Here is a 24,249-nt window from a genome sequence, read left to right as displayed (position 1 = left end):
AAAATCGAACCACCTTAAGCGAACATGACATGTTCAAGTTGCCGGGCTGTATTAATATATATAAAGTAAATTAATTCAGTGAGATACAACATTTGTGCTCGTATGTAACATTAAAGACGGCATAGCGCCACATAATCACAACATAATTCGAAAGAAGTATGCCTACCTATAAATAACTAAATTACAAATTTAAATTGACATGTAAAGGTCTCTACCTGTCAGAATCATTAAAAATATAGGTATTATTACATATAAAATAAATTTAACACAAAATAAAATCTTAGAGGTGTATAAAGTCTCTAAGTGTCCAAAACTAAAATTAACTAAAACAATACAATCAATAACTCTACTTCAAGCTGTGTTTCACATTACAGTACAGAAGTGTTTAAAATTTAATAGTAGGTATCAAAGACTATCATTTGTGGGCGTGGATTAACGCGATAGGGTTTGGTATGTTTTTTTTAGCCTATTTGAGTGTCCCACTGCTAGGCAAAGGCCTCTCCCGTGGTTCTTCATAACTCCCGATTTAGCGCGTCTTCCGGACAGTTGTTAAGGAAGGCGTCAAAGTCGTCCCGCCATCTCCGCCTGGGCCTGCCCCGCCCACGCTTCTTCGTCGACATCCACTTGGTGGCTACGTTAGCCCACCTATCCGGAGGCATGCGATAGACGTGGCCGGCCCAGTCCCATTTGAGCCTGGCGGTTTTTTTGCCAACGTCAGCAATGCGAGTTTTAGAGCGCAGCGTGGTGTTCCGTATGGTATTGGTATGTTTACAAAAATAATTCTTGAATGCCTTTTTATGCAACACACGGTGAAGGAATCATAGTGAGAAAAACGGACTAATCCCTTTCAGTGACGCTTATTAATAATAAATTGTTCTGTTGTCGATGTAATACCTAAATTTAAGCGTTTTCTGAATAAATTTCTTCTATAGATTAGATGATTTATTTCATGAAAGACAATTTACATAATAAGTTTGCATTAATGTCAAAAATATAAGAATTTCTATCATAATCGTCAAACTAAAAATAAAAATGAAAATAATAACAATACTAATGAAAATAAAATTATAGCTCCAATAAGGATTGTCAACACAATTAATAAGAGTAAGTAGATAAATACTTACAAATCCAAAATATAAGTAAATTTACAATGTCAAAACTTACACTAAAACTTATTCTACTATATAAGTAAGTGTCATCAAAATCGGCTCACACGTGTGGTCTCAAGAGTGCCACGACGGAAATTTACATCGTGCTGTCGGATAATAACATTAAATATCCGGTCATGTAGTGGATAGTTATACAACTTGTACGGTAAGTTGTGTGTACTATTTATCGATATAACCTTTCGTATGCTTCTGTAAAAATATAGCAATTCAAAACATGAACTTAATGATGACACTAATCAATGCTAAAGCATATCAAACGTACGTAGTTCAGGTCGATTTTAGTAGGATTGTGGTCAAATGTTTATTTATCTATTTAATTTTTAATCGAGCTATAACATCCACAACCATCTGCACAGAATTAGCGAACAATAAAAATATCCTCGCTTTATATCACGAGTATGGGTGGTACATAGGTACCATAATGAACATGGATCGTACATGTGTACAAGTATAATGTAGTGTGGCTCGTATCGTACTATGAGCAGTAGTATCGTGGTGTCGCAGCACTCACCCGACACGCAGTCCTCGTCACTCGCCTCGTCCGACACCTCCGACTTGACCGCCCGCTCCTCCGCTACAACAATAAACATCAAACATTTATTCAGCAAATAGGCCACAGGGGCACTTTTACATGTCAATTTTTACAAACAATAAAATTAACCCAAAATTACATAAAACAATTACATAAATATAAATGTCAAATTACACAAAAAAAACTAATAAAAAATATACAAAAAACAGAAGTACTAAAATTGTTTAGAGATCTCTCTAGAAAGTCTCTAGGTGGCAGAGATAAAATGTATATAATAATAAAAAAGATCAACAAATTATCCAGAGATGAAAAGGGTCTCCAAGACTTGAATACAAATATGCATTTATTTTCACGTCACAATAAATAAAACAGTAAATAACATCCATGCATAGATCGTGATCGGCAATGAGACTTGAATTGTTTTATAATTAATAAAAAGACAAGATATTAAATCAGACAAACAGACAAGAACCGAATGAAGTGCCTCACGTTAATGCCACTCAAAAGTTAAGTTACATAGGTAAAATGAAGCCCGTGTAAACTTAAACAGACCGGTCTCCACAAACAGCACCCGTTCACGAGTATGACGCGTATCTCAGCTATCGTCTCCCTCAACCTTCATTCGGGAAAGTGGCGACCCGATCAACGACGCCACCGTAAGCAAAGACTTTTAAGGTGGTTCGACTAGGTTACCCAAAGCTTAAACCCCGCTAGATGGCGTCACTTTCGCAAATTTTCAGGTTTTATTTTTTTGTGGAATAGTGTTGGTATATGTATACTTAAAAGTATGTTTAGCGCACTCTTTACATAAATATTGAACTATTATAATAAACATTGAATACTTCATTGTGCAAAAAGCACCTTTAATGTCGACAGTGTTTCTGTCATGCTATTTCCTACTATTACTCACACATGCAAACAGTGTTTCCGTGATGCTTGTAGTAGACAATTTCATGCAGTGTAAGTATACTGCAATGGCGTTGCGGTATGTTCGTGGAAATACGTGCAAGAGGATTCGGGTTCAAGACTGGTATGACAGGGGTACTTTTTTTTGTCCTTTTTGTGTTATCTTATCTTTCTTATACCTTTTCTTCTTCGAATTCTTGTCCGATTCCGATATAACCGAAATATATTTCAGTGATATCGGAAACGGCTCTAACGATTTCGATGAAATTTGCTGTAAGGGGTTCGATCTAGCTAGGTCTTATCTCTGGGAAAACGAGCATTTTTGAGTTTTTACTTATGTTTTCCGAGCAAAGCTCGGTCTCCCAGATATTCAGTATTGTTAATAAATTAGTTTATTAACGTTTTATAAAAATATGTGACGTTTTGAACTAAAAGGACATTGTCGGTTGTCGATTAGGTTGAAAGTAAAGGGCCATAATTATGTACTGTAAAACGTTGTACAATACACATGCGAAAAGGTAATTCGCAACGCGTGTCGATTAAAACACTTCCTTCGGTCGTGTTTTAATTTATCGCCACTCGTTGTCAATTTCCTACTTTTCGCACTTGTATCGTAATGACTAATAATAAAGTAGTAATTGTAAAATTAAATTAAAACTTTTTATATTTTTTTTTTTTTTTATTCAAGTACAGTGAGTAACAACATTGCATGGCGGATATTTATCATGTTTATTTATATTATTTATTTCTTGATATTGGCCGGTCTTGCAAGACCGGTCGTCGTGGAGATTCCTGGGGAGGCCTATGTCCAGCAGTGGATGTCTTGTTGGTGTAGATGGATTCACACAACAAATGAAATAACATTTTTTCATATTTGTTATCAGTAGTTGTCCCTGTACCTGAAAGAAAAATAATATCATGATAGCACAAAATCTCTAATGTTATAGTAAGAAAGATGATGCAACAATATGGATTCTAATAAAGTTATCATTTACTTACCTAGTAATAATTGTGTTTTTCATTCATATACAAAATTCCATCATTTTCAACCCCACGAAATGTTCTATTTTACTTTATTGCAGTAAGGATGTCCTGATTTTTTCTGGCTAATGAAGGAAAACATTTTATTTCCAAGAATGCCTCTTCATTTTGCACAATACCTAAAAAAAAACCTAGAGTTAGTGACACATTGACTATTCGGCAACCAAAACAGTAATAATTACATTATATAGGTATTGTTCACTGCTTATTATCCTACCATTACGGAAGAAGTGAGAATTATTTTCTAAAAAGATCGGCACGAGAAAATTACAATAAAAAAAAAAAAAAAAAATCATTTATTTCAGACATTGTCCATATTTTGTTAGTTGTTAAGTAAAACTTATAACTACGGTTAACTTAAAAATAAACTTAAATAACTATCTTAGGTGCTAAAGATAAATGCAGAGAGGACCAGTACAATGAAGTACAATGTACAATGAAGGAGTGAAACTGTACCTTACGAAACTTCACCATCATGAATTCCGCTTCAATTAAGTCTGAATTTTCCTGGATTTTCGCGGACCAGAACACCGATGATTTTTGTAACTTGATTTAGACGTTGCTATCATTTTCAATTTATACAAACAAATTGATAAGTCACAATAAACATGACCCTATGTGTCAGTGTCAACACTGTCAACAAAAAATGCACTAAACATGACGGCACTGCAAAGCCAGGTCGGCCAGGCAACGTCGCCAACGTCAGAGTGGCAACGCCGCACACAACGTATTTGTACACGACATTTTTGACACACACATACGTAAAATTGATGAAAAAATTACGTTAATTTATGTATGATTTCTGTATGAAACAAAGTTTTTCTATTAATTTAGCGCAAACGAATATTCGAAAGTAGATAAATGAGCAAATATTTGTGTAGTGCCTTAATTAAAGCAGATTGAATTTTGTATGAAAATCGAACCACCTTAAGCGAACATGACATGTTCAAGTTGCCGGGCTGTATTAATATACATAAAGTAAATTAATTCAGTGAGATACAACATTTGTGCTCGTATGTAACATTAAAGACGGCATAGCGCCACATAATCACAACATAATTCGAAAGAAGTATGCCTACCTATAAATAACTAAATTACAAATTTAAATTGACATGTAAAGGTCTCTACCTGTCAGAATCATTAAAAATATAGGTATTATTACATATAAAATAAATTTAACACAAAATAAAATCTTAGAGGTGTATAAAGTCTCTAAGTGTCCAAAACTAAAATTAACTAAAACAATACAATCAATAACTCTACTTCAAGCTGTGTTTCACATTACAGTACAGAAGTGTTTAAAATTTAATAGTAGGTATCAAAGACTATCATTTGTGGGCGTGGATTAACGCGATAGGGTTTGGTATGTTTTTTTTAGCCTATTTGAGTGTCCCACTGCTAGGCAAAGGCCTCTCCCGTGGTTCTTCATAACTCCCGATTTAGCGCGTCTTCCGGACAGTTGTTAAGGAAGGCGTCAAAGTCGTCCCGCCATCTCCGCCTGGGCCTGCCCCGCCCACGCTTCTTCGTCGACATCCACTTGGTGGCTACGTTAGCCCACCTATCCGGAGGCATGCGATAGACGTGGCCGGCCCAGTCCCATTTGAGCCTGGCGGTTTTTTTGCCAACGTCAGCAATGCGAGTTTTAGAGCGCAGCGTGGTGTTCCGTATGGTATTGGTATGTTTACAAAAATAATTCTTGAATGCCTTTTTATGCAACACACGGTGAAGGAATCATAGTGAGAAAAACGGACTAATCCCAATAAGGCCTAGTTTCCCCTATAGAGTGTAAGGTCAATCTAATAGCAGTCGTTTTCGTAGAAGCAAGAGCCTACGCCAATTCTTGGGATTAGTTGCCAAACGGACAATGGACCCCAGGCTCCTATGAGCCGAGGCAAAAATCCGAGACGACACTAGGAAGATGATGAAACCCTGCACGGTTGAGGTGTCGCCGTCGGGATGCTGTACCTAATATCATGTTTATTGCAATGTTATTGTGAGTATTTACGCTATGCCTAATTGTAGCTCAAAGTATTCGCGTAATTATGAGTGCGACTTGTACTCATAATTACGTAACGTTTGCTTTAATACGAATTTCTTTGTTTGAGAATGCGCCGTTTCTATTCATGTCATGTACTTACGTGACATCTCATCATTTGTGTCATCATCATCCGCCAGCTCCGGCTTGATTAGGAGCTCTACATCTGAAACAAACATACTATTCGTGAGTTTGTGTCGAAGACTTAGGGATCTCGCATCCTCGCACCAGGTCGTGCCCGGTGCAACAGATTTCGTGTGGCAACGCTGCCAGTGATACGATAAAGTTTTAATTTATTTACAACACAAGAGAAAAAAATCACAACACAAAACAGTATGAGTCTAATAAACTCCTTCATAGACGCGACCGCTACAGTAGACGGCCATAATAAACAATATCTGAGCAAACTGAATATGAGTTCCACTTGAACTAGTGACTTGTACATGAAGCAGGTACTCACCCAACAGCGGGTCCCCCTCGTCGCTCGCCTCGTCTCCGGCCGCCATGTTTAACCAGAGCATGTCATCTAGAGCAACCAATACTATATTAAACCCCATGTTCCGCGCAGTAACCGGGACTGAGAGAAATCTCTTCTTTGCAATAGTTGGTTATGGCAAAGGATATTTTGTAGTCCACTTGTTATCTTGAAGTAATTCATTTTACTTTCACATTTACTCCTGATCTTATACAAATGATAACATTAAATATTTTACAAAAGGTTATATGTTATCCTGATATCCATAGGCACAGATTAGATTTTATCAATAGGTATTATCGTGTGATCCAAGCATATTGCACTCCATATCACGAATCATTGAGATTGTAAGGAACTTCAATGGGTGATCAGTCCAATTTTGACAAGATTTGTGCAGATTTTTTAAACGTAAACTTAACTGGTTGTCACATCTTCTAAACCTATTGTTAAAACTCACACAATATCTCATCAGGTGTCCCATCATCTTCCGGCATCTCCGGCTTGACCGGGGGCTCTTCCCCTGAAACAAACACACAAGTTTATAATCAACAGGCTAGTTTAACTACAAGCTATTCAAACCTAGTAACCACTACTCTAAGCCAAATTCCAACCAAGTAATGAGGGTTTGGAACAAATGCAGAAAATGCGGTCTCAGCCCACAACGTCAACAACTTAGACAAGCACATACATGTGTCTTCTAATACTTCAAAAATGACTTTATCTGAAGATTACTAGATACAGGCAACATCAGTTACAACTGCCTGTCAGCTTATTAACCTCTCATGTGCTGCAAGTATTGTTTTCCAATAGTTTACTTGTATAACTGATCCAGATTCCGGCATATGAGAAGTTCAATAATAATAATGATTATGTATCCTGAGTTTGATTCGGTTAGAAGGTCAAACCATACTGTTCTACCTTAGAGATGGCCAGAGGGCGTCACAAGCCCTCAGGAAATTGTCATATACCATGCCACCGTGACCGGATAGCAGAGTGGTTCGGGCACCTGTCTGGTAAACAGGGGACACTGGTTCGATTCCAGCTCTGGACACTGGAGGCGTTGGTCATTTTTTCCATTGTATATGACATTTATTTCGGTTTATAGTTTAAATAGTAGTGTGACTACTTGAAAAAACACAAATTAAAATATTTTTATAGAAAGTGATTTGTAAGTTTAATTTGTTCTTACATGATTATGTATCATTGCCACGGAGAAGACTCACCCGATACAGGCTCCCTGGTGCCATCTCTATCCTGAATTTCTGGATTCTCTGGCTCGACTGTAGATTCCTCCTCTAGAGCAAACAAACACAAAACAAATTACATTATCTTCCTGGTAAAGTCATGCTACTCATGCCACAGATTAATAAATAGTTACTACGTAACAGATACATCATTACCATACAAAAGCGAAAATACCTACGCTATAATAGCCTACAAAATCTTAATAATAATACCTGCTGCTCAGGACGAGAAGAAATGTACCATGTAAGTATGCGCACAAAGAGTCGAGACTGCCTTGCTCGCCGTGCGAGTCACGTGCCAACGCGTCATCGTAAGAATGCGCTAGGGTTGTACTGTTACTTATGTTATTATTGTAATAAAACGAATGTTGCGAATCAACCATATTTTATATTAGTCAATCAAATATTTAAAAACAACACTTATAATACCTGACTCAAAAAACTCCTTAATTTACGATTTATCTACTTAAGTTCAAAGAAATAAATAGTGACAAAATTCATAAAGATAGATTTAAAATACTACTCACCTTTCTTCGTCTCTCGGAAATGAAAAAACCGGCCAAGTGCGAGTCGGACTCGCCCACCGAGGGTTCCGTACTTTTTAGTATTTGTTGTTATAGCGGCAACAGAAATACATCATCTGTGAAAATTTCAACTATCTAGCTATCACGGTTCATGAGATACAGCCTGGTGACAGACGAACAGCGGCAGCGGAGTCTTAGTAATAGGGTGCCGTTTTTACCCTTTGGGTAAGGAACCCTAAAAAAACGACAAATTTTCTTTTGAAATAAAACTATGAAAACGGATTATATCGCGTATATTGAACACCCGTTGACCACGAACGCTGTAAAGAGTTCGAAACGTCGGGATGTATTATAAATTCAATATACGCGATATAATCCGTTTTCATAGTTTTATTTCATGAGTAACTATCGCGGTAACCGAAGACAATATTAAATTTTCTTTTGTTTTTTGACTTTTACACCCATCTACTGCACAATAATTACGTGGTTTCGGCATTTCGAAGCGTAAGCGCGGGAAACGTGCGGTGCGAGCGCTCAGGCGGGCGTTCGGCGGCCCTCTGTCGATTATATCGTCGACGATACGCCGAGCGGTAGGCATATAGCGCGTGGCTTTGAGCGAGAGAAGGAGGCCTGCTCATGCTCACACAGCAATTTTAAAGAAGTTCAATAACACTATCAACCAGGATATTGGACAGTCAACCCCTCAGCAGGAGTATGTATAGTGCCGCCATCTACAATAATTGCAGATCGTGTCATTGTAACATTGTTATTTTATAGCCTTCTGTACAGAAATCAATGAGAGTAAAATTCACTAGTTGTTTGATGAATGGTGCTTCTCTACCTTTAACACCACTCGCTCCCTGCGAGCGCGCCTGCAGCTCCTCCTGGCTGCGCTGCACTTGCAGCTTGAAGTCGCTCGCGTCTCGCAGGCGGCCCACGCACGCCGAGCAGATGCCGCACGAGCCCGGGCCGCCCCCTGCCAGCTGCATGTTCAATAATCAATCACACAATTTTGCTTGTTTTAAATGATCGATCATTTAATATATAATAAAGATTTTACTACAGTAACAAGAATGTCGTACTTACATTTATGTCAAAGCACTGTTTGATCATGTCGGCATAAATCTCTGTGTTGCCGAGATGTGTGTACGGCGTCGTCAGGTCCTTGTCCGGGGGACACCGCAGACAGCAGCGACACGCGCGCGTCACGTCCATCACGGGAACCGTTGCAGTACTCTCCAATCCCTAAAAGTAGCCCTATGTCTGACAAATTCCCACAATAGGAATGTCTATATGAAATAAAAATTTAACTAACAGAAAGTTTAAATTCCGTTTACACTAACTAAAGTGATGTAGCAACGAATGGGTAGTATCAAAAGTAAATAAAACAAAATTAATCGTGCTACAAGCTAACCTCAAATCCTAAAATACACACATTTGACAGATAGTACAGATACCACAACAGTACAGACCATAGATGTATAGTTTGTCAATGGAGTCTCATTTCAAACATAGACAAACACAGATCTCATTCCACCGCATAGCTGCGTCCCTTGGCCATCGTGTAGAGGAGCCATTATGCCGTAAGTATTTGTACCACACTACCGCACCTCACCGCGACCTTGGTGCGGTGCGGTAGTGTGATATAGCTTTAACGAGGGAGGGAACGATGGCTGAGTTACGCGTCATACTCGTGAACGGGTGCTGTTTGTGGAGACCGGTGTCGCGAACCCCCCTTATACACGAACACATACTACTTTATATATCCTTAATAGGACTGATAACGTGCTTGCAACTAAGGGGTTACGCGATATTACACAAGCACCTAGCCAAGGTTCGATATGATACTCAACTCCTTACCGTATCAATGATGGTGATCGCTGTCACTCTCTCTGCTTCGCTAATTAATGTGTCGCCGTTACCACGGCACCACCGTCCGTCATCTGGGGGTGAAATAGATTAATGACTACACAGTCATTAAGTACATTTAGGCCCGATATGGGTAGATATGGTCATTAGTTAAGGTCTGTCTGTAACGTAATCAACGTCTTGGAAACTGCTTAGTCACATGGTCGGTAAGTCAGTGAGGTCACAGAGATCATACCCTTCAGTATGTCGAGTTGTCGAGGCATTGACGCCGCACGGGCTGCCGATACGCTGGACCCCCTTTTGGGCCAAAGCCGCACGGGCCATCAAACCAGACCCCCTTTTGGGCCAAAGCCGCATGGGCCATCAAACCAGACCCCCTTTTGGGCCAAAGCCGCACAGGCCATCAAACCAGACCCCCTTTTGGGCCAAAGCCGCACGGGCCATCAAACCAGACCCCCTTTTGGGCCAAAGCCGCATGGGCCGTCAACACTTGTCTCATCTCCACCTATCCTCTGGGGGGAGATACCTGTACAGCTTGATCATAGGGACAATCATTATCTTTACCATGGCGGGTATCTAGCATCAGGTCATGAAACAAGTGGCAAGATGGATCAGTTACGTTACGAGTTCGGAATACATGGGCATGACATAGAACAAAACACATCATAGGAGAATACACAGTTACAAAGAATACATATCAAGACTAAAGTTACTTAACTTGCAAGATACGAGCTCCCGACGTACTTGTCTTCGCTTCATATAACACGTGGCCGTTCACGAAACATACTTGTTAACACTACTGATCACTAAGGCTGCTGGTGGCAAAATGACAGAGCCCTTGCTCGCGCCGGACGTACTAGAGTATGTTTCTACCCACTTATTTATAGCAACAAAGTTTACTGGTTTCTAACTGACGATATTCTTCAATTCAATTTTTCAGGTAGTATGGCTCCATCGATACTGTCGATGATTTCGCCAACGTCAAAGTGGGATCCACGTGGGATCGAATTAATATTTCTTGATTAAAACATATCGGCCATCGGCCATAGCCATAGCCAGTGTACGGTAAACAATAAAATCATGGGCCTCTAGGGCTCTAGCCAGACTCGGTTAGAGGTAGAAATACCAAATGCTCTTAGAGCACGACGTTGTTCGGTGGTTGTTGCAGTTGTCTCGTAAAACCGATAGCTGGATTTTACGAGAAGCACGTGGACTACCGGCCGTTGACTCCAGAATGGTGGTTAAACACGCTTTGAGATTAATTCTCCATTCACTGCACACTACCACATTAGATTACTGTATAATAAAGCTATCAATATTACACATTAAACAATATTAATGAGCAAAAAACAAAGAAATTAATCACGAGGCTACTATCAAGATGGCGATCGAACCGGAAGTCTTCGACGATATTCTTGGCGGGTAAAACGCGCTTGACAGTTCGCGCCGATGACAGCTGCGCTGTTCTGTCTCTATTATGGATGGTATAGAAATGATCGCAATCTCTTATAGCAGAATTGTTGTAAAAGTGACCGCGTTAAGCTTTAAATAATAGTTCCTAATCCCTCCAGTGGCGCTAGTTAGGCTCTGGGACATGAGTATAACATGAACCATATAAGGCAACAAATAACCCGACCAAATTACGTAGGTTGTTTTTGGTAGTATTTCGGTGTATGGTGGCGCCGCCTAATTACTGTTTTTTGATGGACACTTTTCATACATAGAGATTTGGCTCATTTATACAGTCTCCATGGTCTCTATGCATGGAGACTGTATAAAGGAGCCAAATCTCTATGTATGAAAAGTGTCCATCAAAAAACAGTAATTAGGCGGCGCCACCGTATTACAGCCGATTACAGAACAATTCACCAGTATTTTATCAAAGTTCAAGCATTCAAAACGCTAACCATCACTATATTTCATAAGAGAAAGCACAATTTCATACAAAACAACGATAATTAAACAAGCAACGAACAAACATGACATGTCACGTACTTATTTGTTTGCCACAACCTCGGTTGTCGCAGCGGTGGAAAAGTGAAACTATGACAAGGACAAACAATAACAGCGCTTTCTCTGCTACTCCTACTGAAAGATACATAAGACTATCCCGTTCGGTCATTTTCCCCCACTCCTCATGACCGATCCAGTTATACTAGATTCATGATGCCTCTACACCCAACTCTAAAGGGCGTAACACACCATCGCACCGCACCAAGGTCATAGTGCGACGCACACATAAGTAAGAGCGAGAAAGAGATATCGCTTTCTCGCTCTTACTTATGGGTGGGTTACCTTGGTGCGTTGCGATGGTGTGTTATACCCTTAAATAGTAACTGGATTACGCTTGAGTGTTGGGGGAAATGACCGAACGGGATAGTATTATGTATCTTTCTGTAGGAGTAGCAGAGAAATCGCTATTGTTGTTTGTCCTTGTCACAGTTTTTTTTTTATTCCACACCCTAAATATTGTATGGTTTATGGTGGGCAACAAATCAAACGTTGCATTGCGTATGTTCTGTCCCTTACGGGCGCACGCGTACTTTGCGCGTACAGCACATCTATAGGATCCTACCATCTATGCTTCACGTCCGCATGGCACCGTAGATGGCAAGAGCTTTAAGCATGGAGACTATATGTATAAAGGAGCCAAATATCTATATATGAAAAGTGTCCATCAAAAAACAGTAATTAGGCGGCGCCACCATACACCGAAATACTACCAAAAACAACCTACGTAATTTGGTCAGGTTAATTGTTGCCTTATATGGTTCATGTTATACTCATGTCCCAGAGCCTAACTAGCGCCACCGGAGAGATTAGGAACTATTATTTAAAGCTGAAAGCGGTCACTTTTGCAACAATTCTGCCATAAGAGATAGGCATCCTTTCTATACCATCCATAGCTTTAAGCCTGGTCCGAAATGTCAAACTGACATTGAATATTGATAGCTAAATAGTGTACTTTAATAAAATTTTGTATATTTCGAAAATAGATACTATCTCTATTGGATGTCTACGATGGAGTCGTCAGCGTTACAGGGTACAGATAATGTTTGCGTAAAGCCTAAGCCCTGTGAGAAAGTGTGTATAGCAGATGAGCCCACGTCCGCGGGAGTGTTCGTACTGTCTGTGAAAGCTGAGCCTTTGGTGGATGACGTGTGTGTAAAAGACGAGTCGCTCGGTGTGAGCGCGGCGGCGGAGCTGTACACCGACCACGTGGTGAAAGATGAGCTCGTGCTCGGCCCCGTGCTAGTGGAGCGGCGCGTGCGCAACGCACCAACAGGTCAGTTCTCTATAGACATCTCAAGGTAATGGGCATTAGTATACATGCCTCCTGTCCACGCTGTGATAATGAAGAGACAAGCTTACACTTACTAGCAAAATTTCCCACACAACACGATACAATTTCTCAATTTAATGACGTAGCCAGTATAAGATTTCCTGTCAGTAATATCATTGGCCCAGTCTACGTCAATATGTACACACATAGACCAAATCGTATTCTTATGAAAACATAGAATAATGACCAATAATTGCCACGCAAAATATGCTTTGCTCCTAACCAATGTGACCTATGGAAATGGTTGTTAACCCGTTGTCTACCGAACTGTCAAAAAGAAGTACTCCTCTATCTACCTAGGCAAATTTTTGTTGCCCCCGTCTATGCGCTGCCCACCCGCACGGGACCACCGTATTTGTTAATGGATCTGTCGGAGCATCGAGCAAACCACTTGACCCTACTTTATTGCTCTTATTTCACAAGTGTACTTTTGTATAACAATGTTTATATTTTTTGGAAGAGCATGAAACAGACTTCACAGGCAGATATATTCGCTCCGATCCAGAGTTAAAGTTCCCTTAACTCTCTAGAAACATTTGTACAGTCGCCATCAGATATATCGGAGCGGCCGAGGTGCTCACAAATATCTAAACACACCTCTATTGTTAAGGCGCTAGAGTGCGTGTTCAGATATTTTGAGCATCTCGGCCGCTCCGAAGATGGCAAATTTTTTACATTAAATTAATTTACAAAAATGTTTAACAAAATTCGCTTGATTGAGCTGTTTGTCTGTAAAATACATAAAAGTGACATATACACCTAAAGCTTCAATCACAAAATCCTCTTTGTTATTTTTTACAATTTACATATACACAGGGTTCACAGGGTTTTGGACCAAGTAAGGTTATGCTCACTACGAAGACTATGTATTTTAAAGTTCTACATTATACTTGTTAATAAACAAACTTTATTGGAGTGAGTTTACTTAAGTTACAAATCGATTTTCATACATAAGCCCAGGGTATGAAAATGTATGGTGTGTAAAAACTGTAAAATCAAATGTTGGCCAACTTATCTTGCGCATCTCCTAACAACGGCTGCATGGAATCACTTTATTTATTCAATAGGGAATATTTCGCGAAACTCGGCGTAGGGGGCGCCACTACCACAATCTGAGGGTCTATCGCGAAATAAGAAAATCGAAATTTCGTTATCTAACATCTCTGTCACTTGCATATTCGAGCGATAAAAAGGCAGATTCTCAAAATTTCGGATTCGCGTTTTCCAGTATAGGTCCTCTGTAAACAAACCGCCTTCATGCATCAATATCATATTTTATTATCTCTAAAAACTTGTCTAAAACCTGTTAAAGATACAGTATGTATAAGTTACTCTATGCTTTACTAAAAAGGCTAAAGACAGGCTAAAGAAGACAAAGACCAGTACTCTGTCCATATTCTCTACAATAGCTTCCAACTTCCAATGCCTGCTGAAACCGGTTCACGGGTATCTATTGATGTACCCATGAATGGGTTCCAGCGGGCATTCTACATAAAATCAAATTTCTCCAAACGGCCTTTACGTTGATCATACCGTGAGTATGCGCGCGCACTGCTAGGTCCCGGCAGAATACCAGCGCTGCGGCAGCAATGCTGCACTGAGTCAGCGCCTTTTCGCGACTACACAGTCGTGACAAAAAAAATCCTAGTAGTTAGTTAGTAATTAGTTTAGAATAGTACTTATAGACAAAAGTTTTAGTTTTATTATAAATTCATTATTTTTTTTGTCACGATAATGTTTTGCAATAAAGTTCTTATCTATCTATCTATGTTGGATCTATATCCCCACGCACGCCTTATAAATGACCGGGCTCGAAAGACCCGAGAGTTAGACAAGTAATAATAAAAGACGTTTATTCAAAAAATTTGAACATAGGTACATATAAAAGTACACGATAATACTTACAAACTAATTGAAAAGGAAAGGGGCTCAGCTAATGTCTGTGCCAAAGGGCTTCGGGGCATAGCGGCCCCAAAGACTTCCAGCAACGGACGCTGTTATTCTGCCCCCACCGTATTTGTATCTAGTTAAGGGCAATACACTATTACAAATAGGACATCAGGATAGCAAAACCGAACACTGCACAGTGGATAAAAAAGTGCTAACTTAACTGAAATTAGAGCAGGTCACTGAACCAAAAGTTTACGTTACTTCCGTTTGGAGGTCGAGAAAATAATCCTTGCAATAGTAGCAATGTAGTTTGAAAACCGCTAGGGACTTACAGTTAACTACTTGATGTATGGTCTCTATAAATCAAATATTGTTGTTGCAGGACAAACTCCACGGAAGAGGCCAGGAAGCAGGCTCGAACCCTACCAATGTGCTCACTGTAAATATACAACAGTTAGAAAGACCTCTTTGACACGTCACGTAGGGACACATTCTAAAAACAACTTTTACAAATGTGGCCAGTGTAGTTATACTAGTGCATACAAAACGACTTTGCAAAATCATATAAGGAAACACACTGGTGAAAAACCCTACAAATGCGACCAGTGTAGTTATGCCAGCAACCAAAAAAGTAATTTGACAGTTCATAAGAGGAGACACACTGGTGAAAAGCCCTACAAATGCGACCAGTGTAGTTATGCCTGCCACAAAAAAAGTCGTATGACAGTTCATATGAGGAAACACACTGGTGAAAAGCCTCACAAATGTGAGCAGTGTAGTTTTACTAGTGCATACAAAGCGAATTTGCAAGTTCATATAAGGTCACATACTAGTGAGAAACCTTACCAATGCGACCAGTGTAGTTATGCCAGCAACCAAAAAAGTAATTTGACAGTTCATAAGATGAGGCACACTGGTGAAAAGCCCTACAAATGCGACCAGTGTAGTTATGCCTGCTACAAAAAAGAACGTATGACAGTTCATATGAGGAAACACACTGGTGAAAAGCCTCACAAATCTGAGCAGTGTAGTTATGCTAGTGCATACAAAGAAGTTCTGCGAGTTCATGTAAGGAGACATACTAATAAACCTTACCAGTGTGACCAGTGTAGTTATGCCAGCAACCAAAAAGGTAATTTGAACAAAACACGTCAGCCACGTTTGACAGTTGACGAGTCACAGGATGTAGCATGTAAGCCTGAGCCCTGTGAGGAAGTGTGTAAAACACATGAGCACACGTTCGCGGGTGTGTCTGTAAAATCGGAGCCTAAGCTGGATGACGTGTGTGTAAAAGACGAGTCGCTGGGAGTGAGCGCGGCGGCGGAGCTGTACACCGACCACGTGGTGAAAGATGAGCTCGTGCTCGGCCCCGTGCTAGTGGAGCGGCGCGTGCGCCACGCACCAACAGGTCAGTTCTTGATAGGCATCTTAAGGTAATGGGCATAGACAATATACACTTACTAGCAGAATTTCCCTCACAACACGATACAATTTGCTGGTGGAGCCGATCGGCAGAACCAACCTTCTTCGTAAGGCGCCTCTCAGTCGCACCGTCCGTACACTAAATTTAGTGGCTGATCAAACTGACTTGTTTTCGGGTAATATGTCCGAATTTGTAAAAATCTGTTTAAATGTTTTATGTTATTATTATAATTAATATAAGTTAATATAAATTACATAGCTAGTAAGTAGTAAGGCACTATTGTATTAGGGTTAACCAGTTAACTAAGGATAGTTGCTAAGTGACAATAAATAAAAATAAAAAAAACGCAATTTAATGATATAGCCACTATAGCCAGTATAAGATTTTCTGTCAGTAATATCATTGGCCCAGTCTGCGTTACTATTAAGCACACATAGACCAATTGATATTCTTATGAAAACATAGAGTAATGAATTGTACCTGCCAGATAATGCAAAATCCGCTTTGCTGCTAACCAGTGTGACCTGTCGAAACAGTTATTAAATTGGATAAGTTGACTTCATGCATTAGGTTAGGATATATCTGTCCAGTGGCAATAGAGTGCTCACTCCATACGTCAGTTTTTTTACTTAATAATGAGTTTACTTGCTTAATACTTATTGAGCTTAAATCTTATCACAAATAAGTTTTTGAAAAGCTCGGTTAAAACTTCTCATAAATAGGTTTTTATCATTGTGTGGAGTGGGAACATTATAGTCTAAGATACGTTATATATGGTCGACCTTCACCCATACGTCTGACGGATGAAACTTATATTTTATGAAAGAAAATATGTTCCTGAACATAAATAAATAGGGTTGCCTAATGAAATATGGTCAAGGCTATTTTTAATAAATTTTTGAAAATAATTTTTTTTCTTCAAATTTCACCGATTTGTCTCATAATTCGCTTGCCCTTGTCCCATTCACTTGGGGTCGGCGCAGCATGTCTTTTTCTTCCATACCTCTCTGTCACCCGTCATCTCATCATTCACTTGCGTTAGTTTCATATCATCTTTCACACAGTCCATCCACCTTTTCCCCGGTTTTCCTCTCCTCGTACCTCCCTCCACATTCATTCTTAATACCTTTCTCGTCACATGACTTTCATCCCTCCACATCACATGCCCGTACCATGCTAGGCGTCTTATATACTCATTCCTTATCCTATCCATTCTCGTCACGCCACATATCCACCTTGACATTCTCATCTCCGCTACATGCAATCTATTTTCGTCCGTCACCTTTAGGGCCCAACACTGATCCATACATGACGACAGGTCTTATGATCGTTTTATAAATTTTACCCTTCAACCGAAGGGGCATACGGGCGTCACAAATGGTTCCCGTAACCTGTCGCCATTTCATCCATCCTGTACTAATCCGGTTTTTCACGTCACGGTCAATATCGCCATCGCACTGTACGAGCGAATCGAGGTACTTGAAGTCGGAGCAGACCGGCAATGTAACGCAATGGAGTTCTATGGCAGCAAAACTGGAGAGACCGCCAAAATCGCCGAACATGTGTTCTGTTTTAGATCTGCTGATCTTTAGGCCAACATTCTCCAATTTTTGCCGCCATTTCTCAAGTCTGCTCTGCGCCTCTAGTTCGTTTTCACCTACAAGCACAATGTCAACAGCAAACAGCATACACCAAGGTGCCTCCTCCTGTATGTCCGACATGACGAAATTTCACCGATTTGTCTGACGAACGAAATAAGTTCCAATGGAAAATATACAACTTCTACAACATGAATAAATTAGGTTGCCTATGTTTTTCCGGTCACTATTATGAGGTTGCCGTGTTTAAACAGGTGAGTTAAAATCGATAATTGCACCCATCTGTCTGACGCTTGAGTTATATATCAAAATAATGGTAATTTTATTGCGAATACTAATTTTTTTAATTTATTTCATGACCATGGATATTGCGAATACAATGGTGTAGGGTTGCCTGCAAAAATCCGGTCACAAATAAGGGTTGCCAGGCTTTTAAAGAAAATAAGAAGGAAAGACTTTTAGCGATAACTCAAAAACGGCTTAGCTGATCACGATTATTTTAACTATTTTCGAATGTCTTTATTAATCACTATTTTTGTGATTATTTTCATAATTTTTGTATTAATCGTTCAAAAGTTAGAAGGAAAAACCCTTTTTTTTTTCTTTCTAAATAATTATTTCCGAAATGATTCACTTTATCAAAAAATGTTGTTCAAAGACCCCTATTTATTTTGAAAGACCTATCCAACGACACCCCACACCATAGGGTTGAAATGAAAGGATAAAAAAATTGTCACACACATTTTGTTTCTTTCAAAGCAGACTTCTTTCTGCAGACTTCCCTTAAAAAACATAGGACTCTACCATTCAACCCAAACTACAAAAAGAAAAGATTGATCGTCAATATAGCTAATCCATCTAAAACTAGAACCTCATTTGCTAGCTCACAGTTTAACATAAAATCCGCACACCTTTACAATAAAATTAATAAATTACTAGACATACACTCCAAATCTTACCATGAGTGTAAAAAGCTCCTAGCACATTGGCTAAAAACTAAATCATATGATGAGACAGAGAACTTACTACGTTGAAACTAAACAATCGCACACACACACACACACATGCACACGCACATGCACACACACGCACATACACACCTACACTCACATCACACATCCACACACGCTCTTACACACACACAGAAAAGATCTCTCTTTACGCTCATATTATTTCATATTTCATGTAACTTTTTAAATTGTGTTTCTTTTAATTCCTAATGTAATATAAATGTTAATTCTAAAATGTTAGATTAATCTATATGTTTGTTTAGTTTAGGTTACTTTATTTACATAGTTATAGTTTATAGTTAGCATGTTAAATTTAGAATTGATTGTATTAGTCGTGTTATTGTTTCTATGTAAAAACATAGTTAGGGAAGAGCGGTGTCTCCCGACACAGGCATTCTTATGGTTACTGGGCGGCTCCATCCCTTTAAATCATTATATATTGCTAATTTATTAAATAAAGAATTTTTGTATTTTGTATTTGTATTAAAGCGATTATTTCCGACAATATTCACTTTATCAAAAAATATTTTTCTAAAACCCCTATTTATTTTAAATGACCTATCCAACGACATCCCACATCATAGGGTTGAAACGAAACAAAAAATCCTTACTTATTTTTTACCTATTTTGTTTCTTTCGAGGCGATTATTTCCGAAAATATTCACTTTATCTAAAATTGATTATTGAAATATTCACTTTATCAAAAAATGTTTTTCTTAAACCTCTATTCATTTTAAAAGACCTATCCAACAATATCAGGCACTATAGTTGAAACAAAAAATTTTTTTTTACATATATTTTGTTCTTTTAGAAGCGATTATTTCCTAAAATATTTTCTTTATCCCTATGGTGTGGGATGTCGTTGGATAGGTATTCTAAAATGAATAGGGGTTTTGAACAAACATTTTTTGATAAAGTTACTATTTTCGAAAATAATCGCTTCTAAAGGAACAAAATATATGTAAAAAAAAATTTTTCGTTTCAACCCTATAGTGCCGGATATTGTTGGATAGGTCTTTTAAAATGAATAGGGGTCTTCAATAATAAATTTTAGATAAAGTGATAATTTTCGGAAATAATCCCTTCGAAAGAAAGAAAATGTATGTAAGGATTTTTTTTTTTCATTTCAAACCTACAGTGCCGGGTATTGTTGGATAGGTTTTTTAAAATGAATAGGGGTTTTCAAAAATCAATTGTTGACAAAGTGAATATTTTCGAAAATAATCGCCTCGAAAGAAACAAAATGTATGTAAGGATTTTTTTGTTTCGTTTCAACCCCATAGGGATGTCGTTGGATAGGTCTTTTAAAATAAATAGAGGTTTAAGAAAAACATTTTTTGATAAAGTGAATATTTTCGGAAATAATCGCTTTGAAAGAAACAAAATGTGTGTGACATTTTTTTTATCGTTTCAACCCTATGATGTGGGGTGTCGTTGGATAGGTCTTTCAAAATAAATAGGGGTCTTTGAACAACATGTTTTGATAAAGTCAATCATTTCGGAAATAATTATTTAGAAAGAAAAAAAAGGGTTTTTCCTTCTAGCTTTTGAACCATTCATCCGAAAATTATGCAAAAATTACAAAAATAGAGATCAATAAACAAATTCGAAAGTAGTTAAAACAATTGTGATCAGTTAAGCCGTTTTTGAGTTAACGCTAAAAGTTTTTCCTTCTTATTTTCTTTAAAAGCCTGGCAACCCTTATTTGTGACCGGATTTTTGCAGGCAACCCTATACCATTGTATTCGCAATAAAATTACCATTATTTTGATATATAATTCAAGCGTCAGACAGATGGGTGCAATTATCGATTTTAACTCACATGTTTAAACACGGCAACCTCATAATAGTGACCGAAAAAACATAGGCAACCTAATTTATTCATGTTGTAGAAGTTGTATATTTTCCATTGGAACTCATTTCGTTCGTCAGACAAATCGGTGAAATTTGAAGAAAAAAAATTATTTTCAAAAATTTATTAAAAATAGCCTTGACCATATTTCTTTAGGCAACCCTATTTATTTATGTTCAGGAACATATTTTCTTTCATAAAATATAAGTTTCATCCGTCAGACGTATGGGTGAAGGTCGACCATATATAACGTATCTCCTAGTATTATGTTCACTTATTTCTCTATGATCAAGCAATATTTCTAGTAGTTGTCTATATAATAATGTCTTCTGTTGTTTGCACTTTGTAGTTTTTCCTCAGTCACCCGTTGACCACGAACGCTGTAAAGGGTTCGAAACGTCGAGATGTAGTATAAATTCAATATACGTGATATAATCCGTTTTCATAGTTTAATTTCATAGTTGTCTATAGTTAAAAACATCATTCTGTACTTAACAGTCATTATTTTCAGAATTTAAAACTTGAAAAAAAAAATTAAAAAGCTTTTATTTCGGATTAATTACATCCATAGAATTACATATTATTAAAATTAAAGTTTATCTCCATTGGTGTGGCTACAGCCTTATAATTATCCATGCCAAAACGTACAAGTAGTTTCTGATATATTCGCTCTGATCTAGACTTAAAGTTCTCTTAATTCTATCTCTAGAAACATTTATATCATAACAGCTCTTAAATAATACAATAATAAGCCTTTTTATTCTAAATTTCCCTGTTTAGAATGAGTACTAGACATGTTCTTGTTTGTTATAATATGTCCCGAAGCTCGGTTGCCTCTTCGCATAGGCCTCCTCTAACATATTTCATAACAGCTGGCATCTTAAGCAGTTTAGGTCTGTTAAAGATGCCAGCCTTTTTAGCATTAAATAAATTTTCAAAAATGTGTAACAAAGTTTGCTTGCGAGCCGTTTTGTCTGTAAAATACATAACATCAAAGTCGACATATACCTAAAGCTACAATCACTAAATAATCTTTGTTACTTTTACATTAACACATTAACATTAAGTTCTACATTATACTTGTTAATAACTTTATAGGAGTTTACTGTTTACTTAAGTTAGGAATCGATTTTCATACATAAGCCCAGGGTATGAACATTTATGGTGAGTAAAATCAAACGTGTTGTTTCGTGCCCACATTATCTTGCGCATCCCCTACCAACGGCTGCATGGAAACACTTTATTTATTCAATTTTAACAAATAACAACTGTCAATTTGTACATGGTGAAAACTTTCGTGCCTTGAAAGTATTGAAACCCTTGCAACGCTCAAGATTCCACTTTGTACGCTTGCTCGGGTATCAATATTAGCACGAGCGGTTAATAAACAATTTGCCCCCTCGTAAAACAAATAACTATTATTTAATTATATATATATATAGATGATCGGCCTGGCCTAATGGGTAGTGACCCTGCCTATGAAGCCGATGGTCCTGGGTTCGAACCCCGGTAAGGGCATTTATTTGTGTTATGACTTGATGAGCTGAGCACAAATATTTGTTCCTGAGTCATGGATGTTTTCCATGTATGTATCTAAGTATTTGTATATTATATATATCGGTTGTGTTAGTACCCACAACACAAGCCTTCTTGAGCTTACCGTGGGACTTAGTTAATTTGTGTAAGAATGTCCCTGTAATATTTATTTATTTATATGGTCTCTATAAGGAAAAAATGTTGTTGCAGGACGAACTCCACAGAAGAGGCCAGGAAGCAGGCCCGAACCCTACCAATGTGCTCACTGTAAATATACAACAGTTAGAAAGACCTCTTTGACACGTCACGTAAGGACACATTCTAAAAACAACTTTTACAAATGTGGCCAGTGTAGTTATACTAGTGCATACAAAACGACTTTGCGAAATCATATAAGGAAACACCCTGGTGAAAAGCCCTACAAATGCGACCAGTGTAGTTATGCCAGCAACCAAAAAAGTTATTTGAAAGTTCATATGAGGAGACACACTGGTGAAAAGCCCTACAAATGCGACCAGTGTAGTTATGCCTGCCACAAAAAAAGTCGTATGACAATTCATATGAGGAAACACACTGGTGAAAAGCCTCACAAATGTGAGCAGTGTAGTTATGCTAGTGCATACAAACAAGTTCTGCAAGTTCATGTAAGGTCACATACTAGTGAGAAACCTTACCAATGCGACCAGTGTAGTTACGCTAGCAACCAAAAAAGTAATTTGAAAGGTCATATGTGGAGACACACTGGTGAAAAGCGCTACAAATGCGACCAGTGTAGTTATGCCTGCCAAAATAAAGGTCGCATCACAGTTCATATAAGGAAACACACTGGTGAAAAGCCCCACATATTTGAGCAGTGTAGTTCTGCTAGTGCATACAAAGAAAATGTGCGAGTTCATGTAAGCAGACATACTGGTAAACCTTTCCAGTGTGACCAGTGCAGTTATGCTAGTGCTTACAAAAGTGGTTTGGAAGTTCATATGTGGCGTCACACTGCAGCAAAGCCTTACAATTGTGACCGTTGTGGTTATGCTTGCTGGCGTAAAAATCTTTTGCAACAACATGTAAGCGCGCATGCTAGTTATGGTAGCAACCATAAATGCAGTTCGGTACATAATGTCAAAAAACACGAAGTGAGGTGTTATGTGAACAAAACACGTGCGCTACGTTTGACAGTCGACGAGTCACTGGATGTAGGTAGCATAGCTAACTGAGGCGGCACTAATAATAATGATCTGGTCATGAATTAATTATTATATTTGCCTCGCCCGCTCGCCTATACAACAAGCATGCTAATAATAACATATACATAACATAAACATAACATAAACATAACATAAACATAACATAAACATAACATAAACATAACATAAACATAACATAAACAACATAAACATAACATAAACATAACATAAACATAACATAAAATAAACATAACATAAACATAACAAACATAATTTATTCAAAAAACACGTGGCATGCTTACATTCATACAAAACAAAGACTTGCAAAATAGTGACATTTTACATGTGTCTGAACTAGGGTGTGTTTCAGGCGAGAAATATGGCAAACATTGTTAATGGAAATTAATTTTTCACCTCAGCAGCTCGAACAAGCCTACTTTCGTCACTCCCTGGAGTGAGGAAAGTGCGACTTTCCTCACTCCAGGGAGTGAAACAATGTAGCTTTTTAATTTAGTGAATGCCCATGAACTTCATACTTTTATTACATTTTTTTTATGGTATGGTACGGTACGGTACGGTACGGTACGGTCCGGCCCGGTCCGGTCCGATCCGGTCCGGTCC

The 24,249-nt window shown here is 38.3% G+C and overlaps 2 protein-coding genes across 2 annotated transcripts in view; one reads left to right on the top strand and one right to left on the bottom strand.

Moving 5' to 3' along the window:
- Positions 1–24,024, top strand: part of LOC134753019 (zinc finger protein 239-like) — a 52,453-nt gene extending 28,429 nt beyond the window's left edge. The window contains exons 3-4 of the mRNA XM_063688780.1: positions 22,658–23,359; positions 23,999–24,024. Coding sequence (XP_063544850.1) covers positions 22,658–23,359; positions 23,999–24,024 — 728 coding nt within the window. The remainder of the gene's footprint in view (positions 1–22,657; positions 23,360–23,998) is intronic.
- LOC134752985 (uncharacterized) lies at positions 513–9,304 on the bottom strand. Its single transcript, XM_063688745.1, has 8 exons — positions 9,013–9,304; positions 8,768–8,909; positions 7,382–7,453; positions 6,616–6,678; positions 6,144–6,209; positions 5,787–5,849; positions 1,587–1,743; positions 513–693 (listed from the first exon to the last, which is right to left on the bottom strand). The coding sequence occupies exons 1-8, from the start codon at positions 9,139–9,141 to the stop codon at positions 513–515; spliced, it is 873 nt and encodes a 290-aa protein (XP_063544815.1). The 5' UTR covers positions 9,142–9,304.
- Positions 24,025–24,249: the final 225 nt, after the last annotated feature.

This window comes from Cydia strobilella, chromosome 26 (genome assembly GCF_947568885.1).
Source record: "Cydia strobilella chromosome 26, ilCydStro3.1, whole genome shotgun sequence".
NCBI lineage: Eukaryota > Metazoa > Arthropoda > Insecta > Lepidoptera > Tortricidae > Cydia > Cydia strobilella.
The sequence above is the reverse complement of the archived record's forward strand: the minus strand, read 5'-3'. Positions and strand labels throughout refer to the sequence as shown.

Excerpts from the sequence above, each read along its gene's own strand:
- LOC134752985 (XM_063688745.1), bottom strand. The coding sequence starts at position 9,141 with ATGGACGTGACGCGCGCGTGTCGCTGCTGTCTGCGGTGTCCCCCGGAC. Across the intron at positions 5,850-6,143 it reads CGAGGGGGACCCGCTGTTGG|ATGTAGAGCTCCTAATCAAG; the intron begins GTGAGTACCTGC and ends TGTTTGTTTCAG. Across the intron at positions 694-1,586 it reads TACGATCCATGTTCATTATG|GCTCAAATGGGACTGGGCCG; the intron begins GTACCTATGTAC and ends AAAAACCGCCAG.